Raw genomic sequence first — 14,747 nt, forward strand, 5'->3', positions numbered from 1 at the left:
GTCCCAGATAGGATCATGTTTATGAAATGTGAAATCAATCGTACTTACTGTTACTTAATTTCGTCAGCACAGAGTTTAAAATGTAGCCTAAACAGTACTGCGTTTGGCTGTAAACAGGGCACTATTTTATAAGGCTGCTGTTCATATGAGGGCCTTTCTCCATTACGCTGGTGCAGTACTTAAATCCTTTTTGTGCAACCCACTTTTGTTCTTTTCATACACAGTGGTGCTTTTTGATCCTCTCCATCACTCTGCCCACTGCCATTATGCAACACCAAATCATATCATAACTAAAAGGACTGTTTCGCTTATTTCAATAACCGCAGCTTAAAAACAGGCTGTATTTATTAACCAGGCTATCCATAATGCGGACAAGCAAGTGACGACCCAATAGCATCAGATGATACATTTAATTTTGAGTCACTTTGGCAATCAAGACGTACCACTTTTAACACATTTATAAAATGTACCAAATTTGCAACCATGCTTTACTACAAGAGCTGGAAACGTATCTTGCATTGACTTGAACAGATCCTCAAAGTCCTGTTTAACAAAAATGTCCTTGAGAGAGACATAATAGGAACACAAGTTAACAAGCTGAAAGTAATCAATATAAAAGTGAAAAATTTAAAACATTTTTACTGAAAGATCCAACATCTCCATGGCTGAATCTTTGTTGTCCTTTATTGACTTGAGTAGCCCGTAACAGCCAGCGTTCTGGATAGGGTTCCTTCCCACCTGATGAACAAAACAACAACATTATACATTATACTAGCCTATTTCAAGAGTTTGAAGACATGACCCTTTTGGCAACTAAGTGAGCATAAAATATGAGGTTTCAGTCTCCTCTAGCAATGTGGATATTCTTCTTCTTCTTGTTTTTTGACTTGGCAAGCATTATTAGTAAAAAAAATGAATAAAATGCATTCGTATAGATAATGTTGTGTCGTCGTTTCTAGCGTTACATAATGCATTAAAATATTGTTTTATTAATATGTGTTGCAAAATGGCAATGTGTCACTCACAGCTATACAGATCAAGAATAAATAATACTCTTGGATAGTAAGCAGTTTGATTATTTGTTCTTTGATAAATGTGTTTTGATCATTCGATGTGTGACCCAGGCATATGCGCACATCATGTACTCAGTTGAGAGAAATGTTGCCTAATACTGAGTCTGTAATTTAATATCTCTTGTATTTACAGTTTTGATGAAAGAAAAAAAAAAAAACCTTCAAAAGAACTCTCTGTTGCTGATTTTAAAAGATTTTTTTTCTTTCTTATTACGTTTCGCGCCGATGCTCCCTATTGCTTGTGAAGCCAGAACCAATCTCTTTGAGCAGCTTACGTTCAGGGATTTGATCGTCTTGTTTGCTCTGAGGCCCATGGCGAGGCGGATGACTCCTTCAGGGGGGATACGGTTGTTACTGTGGCCAAAAAAAGATGAATAAAAACAATAAATACAGCACAAAAGGGGGGGTGGCACTGAGGTGTGATGGAAGTAATAATAAAGTGTTACATTGTAAAAGGTCTATCTGTCTGTTGACAAATCCACAGGTGAGTTTTGTTTTAGCGAGAGGTAACGTTGTAATACTGTAAGTTCATGGTAGGTTGCATTACCTTTACTATAACAGGTTATTGTTTTTTCAAGTACTCATTTTGGTCTGCAACAATAGCAGCGGTATTTTGATTGGGCTTTGCATAAAACAAAACAAAAATCTATAATCATTTAAAGCGTGTTTTCCAAATATAGCATCTAATTTGTATTACACAAACAATTACAAGTACAAAATAGGCTTGCGAATATGTGAAATTAACTTTTTTTAGAATTTTTGTGCTGTGCTTGTGTGCTTATTCTCAAAACTGTACCTGATGTTGAGCTCCTCCAAAACATTGTTCTCCTTAAGCATCTGCCCCAACGCAACAGCTCCTTCTTTCCCAAAACCATTGAAGGACAGGTCCACTGATCTGAGGAAAATATTGCCCTGGAACACCCAGTTAAGTAAGATTTAGTTGACCACCTTGACGAAGCGATGATAAATTATATGACGGAAGAAAGTAACTCAAAAGGTTACAGAGAAAGGGCAGACGAGCGATTATCCTGTGAAAGTGGTGAAAGTTGACAAGAAGAATAGCTACTGTATAATCTGTCATTCTCTAGGTGCAATTAGCGCAAGGGCATTACACCAAATTATAAGTTACAAACCCTGCTAAGCCAAGAGAACTTTTGTATCAAGTTTAAAGAGAGAAAAATAGACTTAAATATTGATAAACCACCACAATATTTGTATTTTAAGAAACTGAAATGATTCGTAAAATACATTTAAGTTACAGACGCTGCAGAATTGTCTTTTAATTAGGTTAAAACAGTAGGAAAAGCATAAATGTACAGCTGGAAGGTAAAGTTTGATAACATTTATTATCACTTTGTGTTTGCTATTTGCATTGTAAATTAAAAGCTTTTACTGCGAGGCCATTGGCTAACATCATGGCTCCTCTGCCCCGGATGCAGTTCCAGGCCAGATTCAGACTTCTCAGTCCTGTGTTCTCAGACAATCCTTCTCTGAGATGGTGTCCTAAAACAAAAGCATAGCACCATGACATTCTCCCAAAGCTCTTTACTCATCAATCACACTCAGTGGACACTTAATAGATGTTTTGGTTGGTCCACTGGGATCTCCTTCATTGTTGTATATTCTGTAGCTCTTATAAACACATTATAGTAGAGATTAATATGTGACAGTTGTTTTGTACTGTATGTATTCTGCTTCTGTCCAGCAGCAATTGTAACCTTAACTTTAAGTCCAATCTGTTTACTTTTAATTCTCTGGCTTTTAACACTGCGTGAGTTGTGTGGTCCTCTATTGTCTTTTTTGTTTTCAATGAGACGTTTTCCAGGCTATCCCTTACCGTGTATTTACTTTCATTGTCTTATTTAGTTTGTTTATTTCTCATTTTATTCTGTTTTTATTCTGTTTTACCATTTCTAACTTATTTTAAAGTTGATTTACTATGTTGACTTATTTCACTGTGTGCCCTTTGGAAACAGCCTTTGTCTGTAAAAGGTGTAAAAGAAGTTATTCTTACAGTTGGGCTTTGTTTAAATATTGAATTGGGCTGCTACAAAAATGCTCCAGTGGAATTTGACCCTTCTCTTACCTATGACGGAACATCACATGATGACAGACGAAGATCCTGCATTGAGAATACTCTGAGTCATACTGCATTGAACTGTATATGTGGCGAGCGCTTCGGAACAGAGGGCACTTAATAATCCTTTGATATTTGTATGCTGGCAGACACCGGCGTCTATGTGGTGATGAATCATATGGTAATACAGCTCTCCCCTGCTCCACACACATATGTTTATTTTTAATTACGACCATCAGAGTCCATTATACAGTAAAGAGGCCAGTAAAGATATTCTTGACCTTTGAATGCCACAGTCTGCCGCTGCCTGCTGTCACACTGAGTTTGTCAATGTCTTTATTATCATTATGGTCTCTGTGTATCTGATAATAAGATAAGATGAATGAACAGAAATCATATACAATCCTAGATCTATGGTAGAGAGTTGATGAAAAATATACAGAATTAATTTAGGCTTCACAAGTATTGGGCCAGTAAAATACAATAACATTATGCATCATGGCCTACATGGTCTACAGGGTATTGAAAAGTGTGCTGTCGGAAGTTCAGAGAGTTCTGATGCTCGAATACTCTAATACAATTATTGTCGTTGTTGTTGTTGTTGTTGGTGGTGGTTTTAATGGCAGCCAACGGAAAAGGTGCATTTATCGCCATTTACTTTCTTCTTTAGAATTTATTCTCTCTAATAGAAGTTCTTATAGTCCATATGACAGGTTCTCATGTTTTTCTAATTACAATTACACATTATATTCTTCTTCTTCTTCTTCTTCTTCTTCTTCTTCTTCTTCTTCTTCTTCTTCTTCTTCTTCTTCTTCTTCTTCTTCTTCTTCTTCTTCTTCTTCTTCTTCTTCTTCTTCTTCTTCTTCTTCTTCTTCTTCTTCTTCTTCTTCTTCTTCTATGGTGTTTTATGTTGTTGTTGTTGTTGTTGTTTTATGGCGGTTGGCATCCAAGTGTTGCATTACCGCCAGACTTTATTCCTCAGACTTTGCCAGAGATGGAGCTCTACAACGGAATACCTGCACCTCTGTGATGTCATCAAAAGGCGCCATTCTATCAAAAATGCAGCGAAACTTACACCTTTTTATGATGTCAGGTGTAATTGTTTGTCAAATCATAACTATTGTATGATTTTAAGTTGACTTTGGCCCTTGTTTACAATCTGGTTGCTAAGTAACAGTAGTGGAATTACCTCTACCTACGTCATATTTGCTGGCCATGTCAAACCAGGAAGTGACAAAGTCAAATTGGAGACAAACATGAGATGCTAGCTCGCCATTGGCTGTGCACTTTGAGTTTAAATGCAGTGGTGGCTGACCTTACCTGCTGCGTCCCCAAGGGAGTTGCGGCTGAGGTCCAGATACTGCAGCTTGCTGTTGGTGACCAGAGCTGGTGAAAGAAACTTGGCAGCAAGGTCCGTGAAGCCATTGCTGGATAAACTGAGCCGAGTCAGAGTGTTATTCTCCTTCAACATACTGGCCATGGCCTGCGCCCCCACATCCCCCAGCCTGTTGTCAGACACATCCACTTCTGCTATGTGGATACAGGGACAGGTAAGTGTGTGTCATATGGAACAGGTCAGTATGTCATTTATTTATCTGTGTATTTAAGCTGTCTCACTGTCGTTCAATAAGTATGTTCATATTTATTTAATTAGTTGTGGTCAAACTCTTGACAAACTCTATCCTAACATATTTTGGATATTTGACCAGAGTCCTAGCCATTCAATCATTTATTATTCATAGCGTTTTCCGTGATTGCCTATCGAGTCTTTGTCATGTGTTGTACTGACTGCCATACACAGGCCCTGGTGTCAGCACAATTTGTATGTTGAAACATACAAATTGGCATTAAGCTCAGAAAACATTCACAACAATTGGATTAGCTTAAAGTCAAACCACGGAATGTGGCACATAGTGTTAAACATCCCAATAGCCCGAACTGCTCGTCTCACTGACATTTACCAAATAGACGAGTGAAGCCCAGATGTTGAATCCTGAGCCGTGGTGTATAATTGGGGTGAGAGTGGCGTGTGAGTGGGAGTAAGGTGGCACTTCTCCAACACAAAGGTGACACGAGGAGGAAGAGAAAATGAGTGTATGCCTGAATGGCTGCTAAAAACCCACCTGTAATGTAACAATTTTCCTTCAGCATTTGGGCTATGTCAGCTCCACCCAATCCTTCCATCCAATTATCTTGGAGGTTAAGCCTCAGGATTGAAGTGTTGGTTACCAGGGGAACCGCCAGCGCTTTGGTGCCCTGTAAAAAAAAAAAAAATCTTGTGTTTGTTGGCCGGAGCATGTTTTTGTATCTGTATTTAAAATGCATATGACAGGTTAGACAACCTATTTCACTAAAATGTGATATTTAAGATTTAAATAAAATCTTTGTGTAGTTTTCTCTAGTCTGACAATTTTTGTGAAGTTTATCATATTAGTTCCTGGTTGGACATGAGCAGCAGCTATCACAGAGGTAATTCTGTTACCTAGCAACCATACTGCAAACAAGGGACAGTGCTCATCTAATTTACACAAAAATATAATATATTTTTATTAGACTAATAAAAACACATTTCAAACTTGTTAAAAGACTGTTCAAAAAAAATTGCTGCTGGCTCAAAGTATGTTTTTAAACTTTTCTTAACAAACTGCTTCTGTTGTAAAACCATGATGAATACCATAATACTGAATCAATAGTTAAACAAATATGAAATCCTGTCGTATGCACTTAAAAGAAAAAACGTTGTAATAAGGATAGGTAGGCAGCAGAGAAGTAATAAATGAATATGAGACAGATTTGTGGAGGTGTGTGAAGCTGACATCAGAGCAAATGCGTACAATGCTGTACAGTCTGTGTGCTGGTAATGAGAAGTTAGTGCAAGTGCGCGTGTCCCAGTGAACATGTCACATCCTGTCACATTCAAGAATCATAAAGCAAAAATGTCCAGGCGGAATCCATATAAAAGTCCTATTCATTTTTATTTTTATTTTAAGGTAATTTTTTACTGTGGGTTTGGAGTACAAACTGACACTGATGCTTCCCAGAATGATTGATTTGACTGGAAATAAGAGGGTTACAGCTTTATTTTTATGTACAGCATATCAGAGAGTTTTCTTTTATAAAATGGTGGACATAATGGAATAAATAAAGATAAAGTCCGTCCTAAGCGTAATCTTTATCTTTTGATTCTCTTTTTTCATTCTGAAGTAACACTACTAGAAAGAAAAGTCAGAGTCCATTTCCTCTTGATTTTACCCTTGGCAGTTGCACTTGAATTAATCTTCATTATAGCAAACAATGATCCAGCTTGAGTCATTCTTTATCATTTGTCATCTTTTATATTATAGAATATTGGACCACTTTAAACGGTGAATATTAAAGGTTCAGTATGCAACTTTTCAGGCAAATGGTCCGCTACCCGCTTTCCCTAGAGATGTCTATTGATCCTATATGTTCCACAGTCAAGGCATTATCTCCATGGAGATAAGCAGGTGACTCTAAATGGGCAAATTTCTGGTCAGATCTGTGGAGAGGTGATCCCACTCACTGTGTGTAATACTGTGGAACATTCCAGGCAAAGCAAGATAGTGTCTCCATAGAACAAACAAGTGGAAGTTTAGTTTGTAATTTATTTATATCAGAATGTTGATATTTGAATTTATTTGATATATGAATATGGGTGATTCAATTACTATTACTTATGTCTGGGTACCTAAGTAAATATCTGCTATGGTGCACTACAAATCATATATTTCCGTTGGCCTCAACAAAAATGTTGTGCTTGGTGTGAGATCTGGGTGCAGGGTTTCTTTTCTCCTGCACCTTTCCATGACAGTATTGCGATTCATACACTGATCCATGCAGCAAAACACATATCTGATGTTTTTTGTTTCTAACTTTTTATTAATGTTTTAAGTTATCTTATATCCAAGGAATTTTCAGAGGCAATAACAGATTCTTTCTCTTTACCAAAAGGAAACAATTGTATACAACGTAAAAGAGTGCCGAGCTATTTCCCGAGAACGATTAAAACCTCTTATACTTAGACACATTATTTATCACATTTTTTAAAATCCCAAACTATAAAGGTATCTATCAAATGCAACTGAGAAGCATGGCTCATCCTTGTCTCGAATGCACTTGAACCTTTTTTTAATGCTATGTAATTCAAATCAAATACATTAGTATGTAGGCTTGATGTTTTGCTAAAAGCTTCATGGGTGCAATGATTTCAGAGAAAACAAGACCAAAATACATGTAGTACAAATGTTAATGAGTTCTCAGAGGAAAACAACACTGTTTCTATTTGTCGCATGGAGTTTTTGCTTTTAAAATAAAGCCCTAGATGAGGCCTGGATGATTTCATATGCAAATATATACAGTCTTGAACGTCACACATGCTACAATTCTCAGAGAACGGGGCTATCTCCTGGAGCTTCAACTTTATTGGTCTTATTCCTGATTCCTCTCGATATGGTGATGAATGCATTTCACATCAGGGGTATGACTTGAATTAATCAGCCATCCGCCGAGCAGAGAGCGGAGCGCGTCTCCAGCCGCGCTAGATTGGAATCGTTTGAGAATATTTAGCGTTAGCTTAACCTGGCCCTGACCTTTGCAAATGGTGCATGCCTCATGAGCACATTATTAGCTATTGCATTGACGTTTAAGTGTGTAAGGTGAAGAAATGGTCACGCTTGCATTTAAAAGCATTTACCACACACTAGCATTTTAATTTGCTCTTAGTGGTAAGCTATAAGTGACAGCCACATGCCACTAATAGCTGTCAGTAGGCTAATGACACAGTGTATTTTATGTCACTTCTGTCACTAAGTTCAGCTTCACTTGTCCAACAGCCTTCTACTGATCTATGAACAGTATAAAAATAATAGAAAATTTAAGCCATGCGTGGCAATAAAGGCCCTCACCCCCCTTGCGACCGCGGGGTACGCGCCCCCGCATACATCGCCACTCCCGCAAAAACAGTACCAACGTTATGCTACTTCATTAAAAAAAAAATTGGGGGTGGCAAATTTGATCTTTATTTACATCCATATTACAATTTAAGATGAACAGTAGGACTCTAAAGTAGCACAACGTTTCAATTTAATCTTGTGGTGGGAACTGTCCAGCACATTTAGAAAAAGACCTGTGTACAGAAAAAAACAATCTGCCTTGAACATCAGAACATCATAAATTCTACATATTTGTAAAAGACTCATAAAAAACAAAAACAAAAAACAGGAATGAAACGGTCATATGAAACATTTCTAAAAGGTATTTTCACATTCACTTTAAAATTACAATTAAACTTATTTAACTGATGACTCATGTTAAGTTATATACACTGTTGAATCACACAATGACAGCTGACTTTCAGGCATACACGTCTTCACGATCTGCATTGTAGATCTCCCCCTCCTGCAGTGAGGCAAAGTTTAAGAAGTGCGAGGGTCTGTGGACTTCATGGTAGAACTCTTTGGGGTTGGCCAGTTGCAAATCATATTTCATGTTGGGGTCATGGCGCACACCCATGAAGTTGTAGTTCCAGGACACTTGGCCAGGCACCATGAAAAAGCCCTGGAAGCGATCAGACAGCAGCATCTGTACTCTCTCATTGTGGGACGAGAGGTAGCCTTGAGGAATGTTACCCTTGTCAGTGTTCTGACGACCCCATTCGTAGCCACTTGGTGTCAACTTGTAGGTTGTCAAGGTGCAAGAGCCTGGAGTAAAGCTGCAGGTGATGAAGATGGTCTTTTCTCCATCCCACGAGGGATTCTCTGCCATGATCTTCGCATGAGTGACGTCCTGCGGGGAAAGCTGAGGAGACTCGTTTGGCTGTGTGTGAATCCAACCCAAGGGCTCCATTTCCTATTAGGTATTCATGGTCAGGCAGCTGGTTTGGCAGATTAACGGTCTGATGTGTTCCCCATTGTGGCACCATCACGATACAGCGGATCTCTTTCACTTGAGGGTTGTCTGGTGGACTTGTGCCGTATAAGTACCCCGCAATCTGCGCTCGAAGATCTGAAATGCAGGTTAACTTTTTGAGGACATTTTTGGGAAGAATGTACGTGTATCCTGTCTCCTTGATGTCATCGGATGAGACATAGATATGGTTTGTGCGCAGGTGGAGGTTTGCCGCAGATATAGCCCTGACTCTCCAGTCTTGGAGGAGAAAGTCTGCGTTTCAAAGTTGGAGGTGGTTGCTGTGATGATCTCGTCTCCATGTTTGTTAACTGTGCGGGTTTGTGTAGTGGTCAGTTGTGAGTGCTCCTTGGTCTAATTTTCAGTCTCTGCAATTTGCTGTCGCTGCTGTGAAGGCGCAGAGATCTCCATACCCAGGATAATGTCACGGATCTCAGACTGAGTAAGTGAAGCCACATTCACATTGTTCTTTTTGCCATAGTCTGCCAAAATTAGATCCTTGAGTTGAACTTCCACTTCAATCCACTCCTCATCAGAGAGAGTGGGCCAGATGTGATGATGCTCTGTGATTGTAGTTTGGTCCGGTTTGAGAATAACCTTGGCACGGTCATTGTTAACATGAAGTGCTCTGAGGATCAGGATGAGTCTGGAGAATGCTGTATACGATGAGATGGTATTCAGACAGTCATCGTAGAGATTAAAGAGCACCATCTGTGGTTCTGTGGCCTTGAGGATTAAATCTCCAATCCTTTCAACCTTTAGACAAGCTTGAAAAGGAAGCTGCGGCTCAGAACCTTTGATCACAATATTGGGGAAGTCCAACAGTTGAAGCTTTAGAGGGTCAAACGTCCCCTTTCTTGTTACAATGATTTTTTTAGGTTGCTCCTCAACAGGAAGGGAACGAATTAGGGCAGATACTTCTTCAGCGGTCTTCCACTTGAGGAAGCACTTCAATGTAGGGATCTTTCCATGCATGAAGATTCCAGTCAGGTCAAGTTGCACTTGAAAACCAACATATACATTGGCTCTGTTAATAGTGGGAGACCACCAAAGTGTGAATCGACGATTAGGGATTTGAGACCAGACCTCTGGGAATTAGTGAGCTTCTTCCATTTCATTGACTCCTCAAAACCACTGGCTTTCTCCCAGAAGAGACCATCCCAAGTGGGAAAGTAAGTGTCTTTAAACCGTATGTGTTCCAGGATGCCTTCAACTCCACCCAGAGCCTGAATCATGTCAGTTCGGTAGTTGTTGAGGTTCCAAAGTTTTCCGTCATGTCTTTGATGGAGAGAATGGATTCTGCTTCAGCACCTGATACTGCTTGAAATCTGTCCTGACTCTCCAGCCCTTGTCATAAGCCAAAGTATGTTTGTCCTTCTGGAACAGTGTGTTGATGCATGGGATCCCTCTGTCCCAGGAGTCCTCTAAATCCTCCAGTGTAAGTCGGCAATTCTGTGCAATAGCCTCCTGTCTCTTTAAGGCATACTCAGCCCAGACTCTCTGAGAGTCTATGAACTCACTCTCCCATGGCTGGATGTAACGATACAAGTTAGGAATAAGCTGGTCCTTTTCATGGCTCATTCCTGATATGAAATGAGTGGTTCCAACATCTGTTTGCTTGGACCACTGTAGATCAGACTGTGGGATTAGCACATGGCCCATGGACAACATACCAAGCCCACCCAATTCTTTAGGTGTGTAAAAGACAACTGGGGGGAAACAACTGGGCATTTTTAAGTTCAGGCCGATCTTGATACGTGTCTGGATCTTGTTTTCACGTCTGACCAAAAGGTCCAAGAGCTCTTGTGTGTTTACAACAGCTTCGTGAAAATATGTCATTAACCCGACAAGAGCTGTGTTCCATTTGTTAACGATCTTGGTAAATGTAGTGGAGCCGGACGTCATCAAAATTTGACGGACTTTGTTGTGGAAACGTTGCATGGACACATCATCTACTCTCAAGAAACACTGTGCTGTTCTTTCTTTGGTCACCTCATTCTGCAGGTTCCAGACACCATCCTTGTGAGTAAATTCCTCATAGCTGGTCGGACACTTTGGAAGAATACGGCACTCAAAGCCACACATGTTGAAGAGCAGGTTAGGATTGTCCTTGCTTACAAAGTTGTTCTCCCACTGGACAGTAGTCATCGACTTGGGGAGACGATTCTTGATATCCCAGAAGACTGCTCGCCCAAGGTTGACATCATGCTTCATCAGTCGCATCCGTGCATCTCGTGGCCAACATTTTTGGTTGTTGTAACCAACAATGTTCTCATTATTTGGGTCTGGGTGCTCTGTCAAGTATCTTTGAATAAGATCTCTGCCCTCATCAGCAAACCTGAAGAAGATGTGGATGCGGTCACTGTAACGACAGTAGAGTCGGATTGGGTGAGCACTTTCAGTGGCAGTGTCTTGAAAACCTCAAAAGTCCTTTGGCATTTGAGGAGGTCCAGCCATCTCACTAGCACAATGCATGCCCAGGACAAGCAGATCCATGACCAAACCATGATAATGGACAATGAACGATGCAAACTGTAGTCCTCGGATTATGCCATAGGAATTGGTATGGTTCATGTCCTTGTAGTGAATGACCATGTTGTTCTTTGCAGTCATGTAGTCAGCAATATTATGGTCAACAATGAGCCGCAAAAGTCTGTTGAGCAACGTCAGATCAATCTTCTCGTACATTTTTTCATAGCGAGACTCCAGCATTACATTGCATTCTCCCTCAGTGGTCTCCCATACATCCTGCAAGTTGTTGATCCCTTGACACCACTTTATGCCAACAAGGGAGGTGGCTCTGTGTCTGCAGGTTTAATCCATGGTGGGAACAGTTGTCTCTTATCTGCCTCATACCACAGATATTGGTCCAGATAGGCATCTGTGATCTTTTACAGGGGCTCTACATCATAGACGGGCACCAGGTGACTGTACAGGTCCATGAACTTAATATCCACCTCTTTGAAGGCTCTATGAGTGAGCAAATGATGTTTGATTCTGACAACGCTTCATGTGGGTTGTCGTAAGCCTGCTCAATCAACCCCAACTCCTCTCGTTGACCCTCGTTCAGACAAGACTTTACAGAGTAGGCTTCTTTGAGTCTTTCCAGGGCCAGAATCAGCAGTTTTGCATCATGTTTGTTGGACAGTGGAGGGAAGGGGGTGGGAGAAAAACGCCTACTTTTAAGCCAGTGGACAGCGGTGGTGTAGATGGCAACAGCTTCTTCTGCTGTGATGTAGGGGCCAGCCTTCAGATAGTTGTGCTGTCTTTCCTGCTCTGCTTTGAGGTACAGGCGGGTCAGTCGGCCCAAGTTTTTCTTGCACACAGTTTTGTCGACAGAAGCTCCTCTGTGAATTCGCTCACGGTTGTAGCGGGCTGTGTTGGTCCACCAGTCGGCTTTGCCTTTCACATATCTCAGGATCGTGTTCTCAATTGGAGTAGGCAGACTTGGCGCCTTCCAAGGGATATTGGCTTGTTCTGCTTGATACCCTCAAGCATCATGTCCAAGATGTCGTGCATCACAGCACCACGCAGCTCAAGGTCAAAGTGAGACTCCACATGCTGCTTAGTGACAGTCTTGGCAACACCCTTGGAGTGTAAAGCAGAAACGTAAGGGATGCGGGTGACACCATAAAGCACGCTATCACGCAAAGGCTGGAGCGCCCCCTACTGGACACCCCACTAACTACAAGTGCATGATAAATAAAGACATTACAACAACAGTGTTTCTCAAGTGAGTCACTTTGCAGTCCTTAATTTAGAGACAAATTGAAGTGAGGACTGTAATCACTTTTTAGACTTTCTTCTTCTCTGGTGTTTCATGGCGGTTGGTGTCCAAGAGTTACATTACTGCCAGCCACTGTAGTTGTACATCTTAGATTTTAGACTTTATTCTTCAGACTTTATTATTTAGACTTTATTCTTTAGACTTTATTCTTTAAACTTTATTCTTTATAATTTAATACATTTTATAAATAGGCTATAAGATATATATTTTTTTTAAATAGGCTTACTATGTATACAAAATTTACAGTTGAAAAATGTACAAAATGTACAATATTTACACCTCGTTGTACGAGCAATGTAATGTAATAAATGTAATTATAAATAAACCAATGGTCATCGTGGATTTTAAACAAAATCGCAATTTTTTGAAGATTTTTTAAAAATCAACGTTTCTTTAACCTTTAAAAAAAAAAAAAAATGTTATCCGAGTGTTTGTGAAGATTCCCAAGCTGAACGCAATTATATGCAAATTTAGTGGCTAGCTAATAAAATGGCTCTCTAGTGCCCTCTCCTAACCTGATATTTATTACATTAATAAAATCTTCTCTTTTTTTTCGTAAACAACTGAAAAAATGTAAAATTAGTTCACTTGTGACTGGAGACAATGAGACAAAATCACATGAGTCCAGCTCAAATTTTTATAGTGGAAAAAAATGGCAGAAAAAAGAGTTATGATGAGTCACACTGAAGATAATTGGTATACTATGGCATAGTAAGGCTGCTTATTGGTCTCCATGATTCACAGATTTGGCTGGCATTGAGAGTATGTGTGCTCCTGTATGTGTTCGTTCAGAAGCGAGGCCTCTGCAGAGTACCTTGGGTCCCAGGCCGCGGTGCTCCATGGCCAGCTCACTGTCTCTCATGTGTTGCAGGAAGTAGGAGGCTGGTACCACACCTAAACTCTCGCACACTTGCACGTAGCACTGCCTCCCTGTGGGGTCGTACTGAGGCTCCTTATCTGAAAGACACATCACTCAGGAAGAAGATCTCCATTTTCCATATTTCTAAGCCTGTGAGTGAACATTTGTTTTAACCCCTTGCAGATGATTTTGGAAACACAACACAAAGCCTGAGATGAAGTCGTTGAGATGCAGAGCAGGGGTTTCTATGTGTGGGTAGGCCTTTGTGTGGGTAGGAGAGTTTTCGTGTTTCCCTTCTTCAATGAAATGATTACATGACAAACAAGATAGTTGACTTTGAAGGGAGGTGGTGGTGGTTTGAAGGTTTTTGCTCATCTGGCCTTGTTGTGATTAACATATAAGCCCTCAACAAAGCGTTATACCTTTGGGCCTTGTAAAACCACAGTAAATTAAAGGGGACATAAAATGGCCTCTATTAGAATTATCGCTCTCATTAAAGCCAGTTATCAACTGTTACGACTTTTCCCTCGCATCCCTTTTAGCCTCGATGTTAAACGACTTTACCTTCAAGCTCCAAGTCAGTGTCAAAGTCCTCATCAGTGATCACATGCTCATTGCTCAGTGATCCAAAGTCTCCTCCCTCCTCCTTTTCTTCAGTGTGGTCTGCAGCAGAGCCACTAGCACTCCGCTGTTCCTCCAGCCCACGCATTTCATGTACTGTCCCAGATGCTCTTTGCTGCTTGAAAAATTTGTAAATTGGATGTCATGAGTTGTCAAAGCTCGGTGTTCTTAACCAATATCCACTTTATTATATAATTTTTTTGCAATAACAATCTCATTTAATGCCTCACTTGAACAGGCTATTAAGTGGTTTACCTTGAAGTAATTTAAGAGTACATCAAATAATCACTGCTAGTGCTAATTTAATTAGTCCTACCTTGTCCAGTTGTGGCTTCACTTGGTTTGTTTTAATCATGTTCTTCAACAAAAGACTTTGCCACCTCCACATTTAATAATCATAATTCC

At 40.1% G+C, this 14,747-nt stretch overlaps 1 protein-coding gene and 1 pseudogene across 2 annotated transcripts; both read right to left on the reverse strand.

Annotated features, from left to right (window-relative positions):
- Window positions 1–327: 327 nt before the first annotated feature.
- On the reverse strand, window positions 328–14,478 carry lrrc74b (leucine rich repeat containing 74B). 2 transcript variants are annotated; one of them, XM_072432452.1, is made up of 9 exons: window positions 14,286–14,477; window positions 13,677–13,819; window positions 5,274–5,406; window positions 4,471–4,677; window positions 2,467–2,576; window positions 1,870–1,985; window positions 1,349–1,427; window positions 643–738; window positions 328–561 (listed from the first exon to the last, which is right to left on the reverse strand). In XM_072432452.1, exons 1-9 carry the CDS (start codon window positions 14,428–14,430, stop codon window positions 433–435), a joined length of 1,158 nt encoding a protein of 385 aa, XP_072288553.1. In that variant the 5' UTR covers window positions 14,431–14,477; the 3' UTR covers window positions 328–432. The 2 variants fall into 2 exon arrangements, with proteins under 2 accessions (XP_072288553.1, XP_072288554.1); XM_072432453.1 differs by lacking the exon at window positions 2,467–2,576 and having other exon boundaries at window positions 4,471–4,586; window positions 14,286–14,478.
- LOC140346727 (pre-mRNA-processing-splicing factor 8 pseudogene) lies at window positions 8,175–13,597 on the reverse strand (annotated as a pseudogene).
- Window positions 14,479–14,747: the final 269 nt, after the last annotated feature.

The sequence above is a fragment of the Eucyclogobius newberryi genome, unplaced genomic scaffold (assembly GCF_026437365.1).
Source record: "Eucyclogobius newberryi isolate DKJ021-1_F unplaced genomic scaffold, fEucNew1.0.hap1 SCAF_6, whole genome shotgun sequence".
Taxonomy (NCBI): domain Eukaryota; kingdom Metazoa; phylum Chordata; class Actinopteri; order Gobiiformes; family Gobiidae; genus Eucyclogobius; species Eucyclogobius newberryi.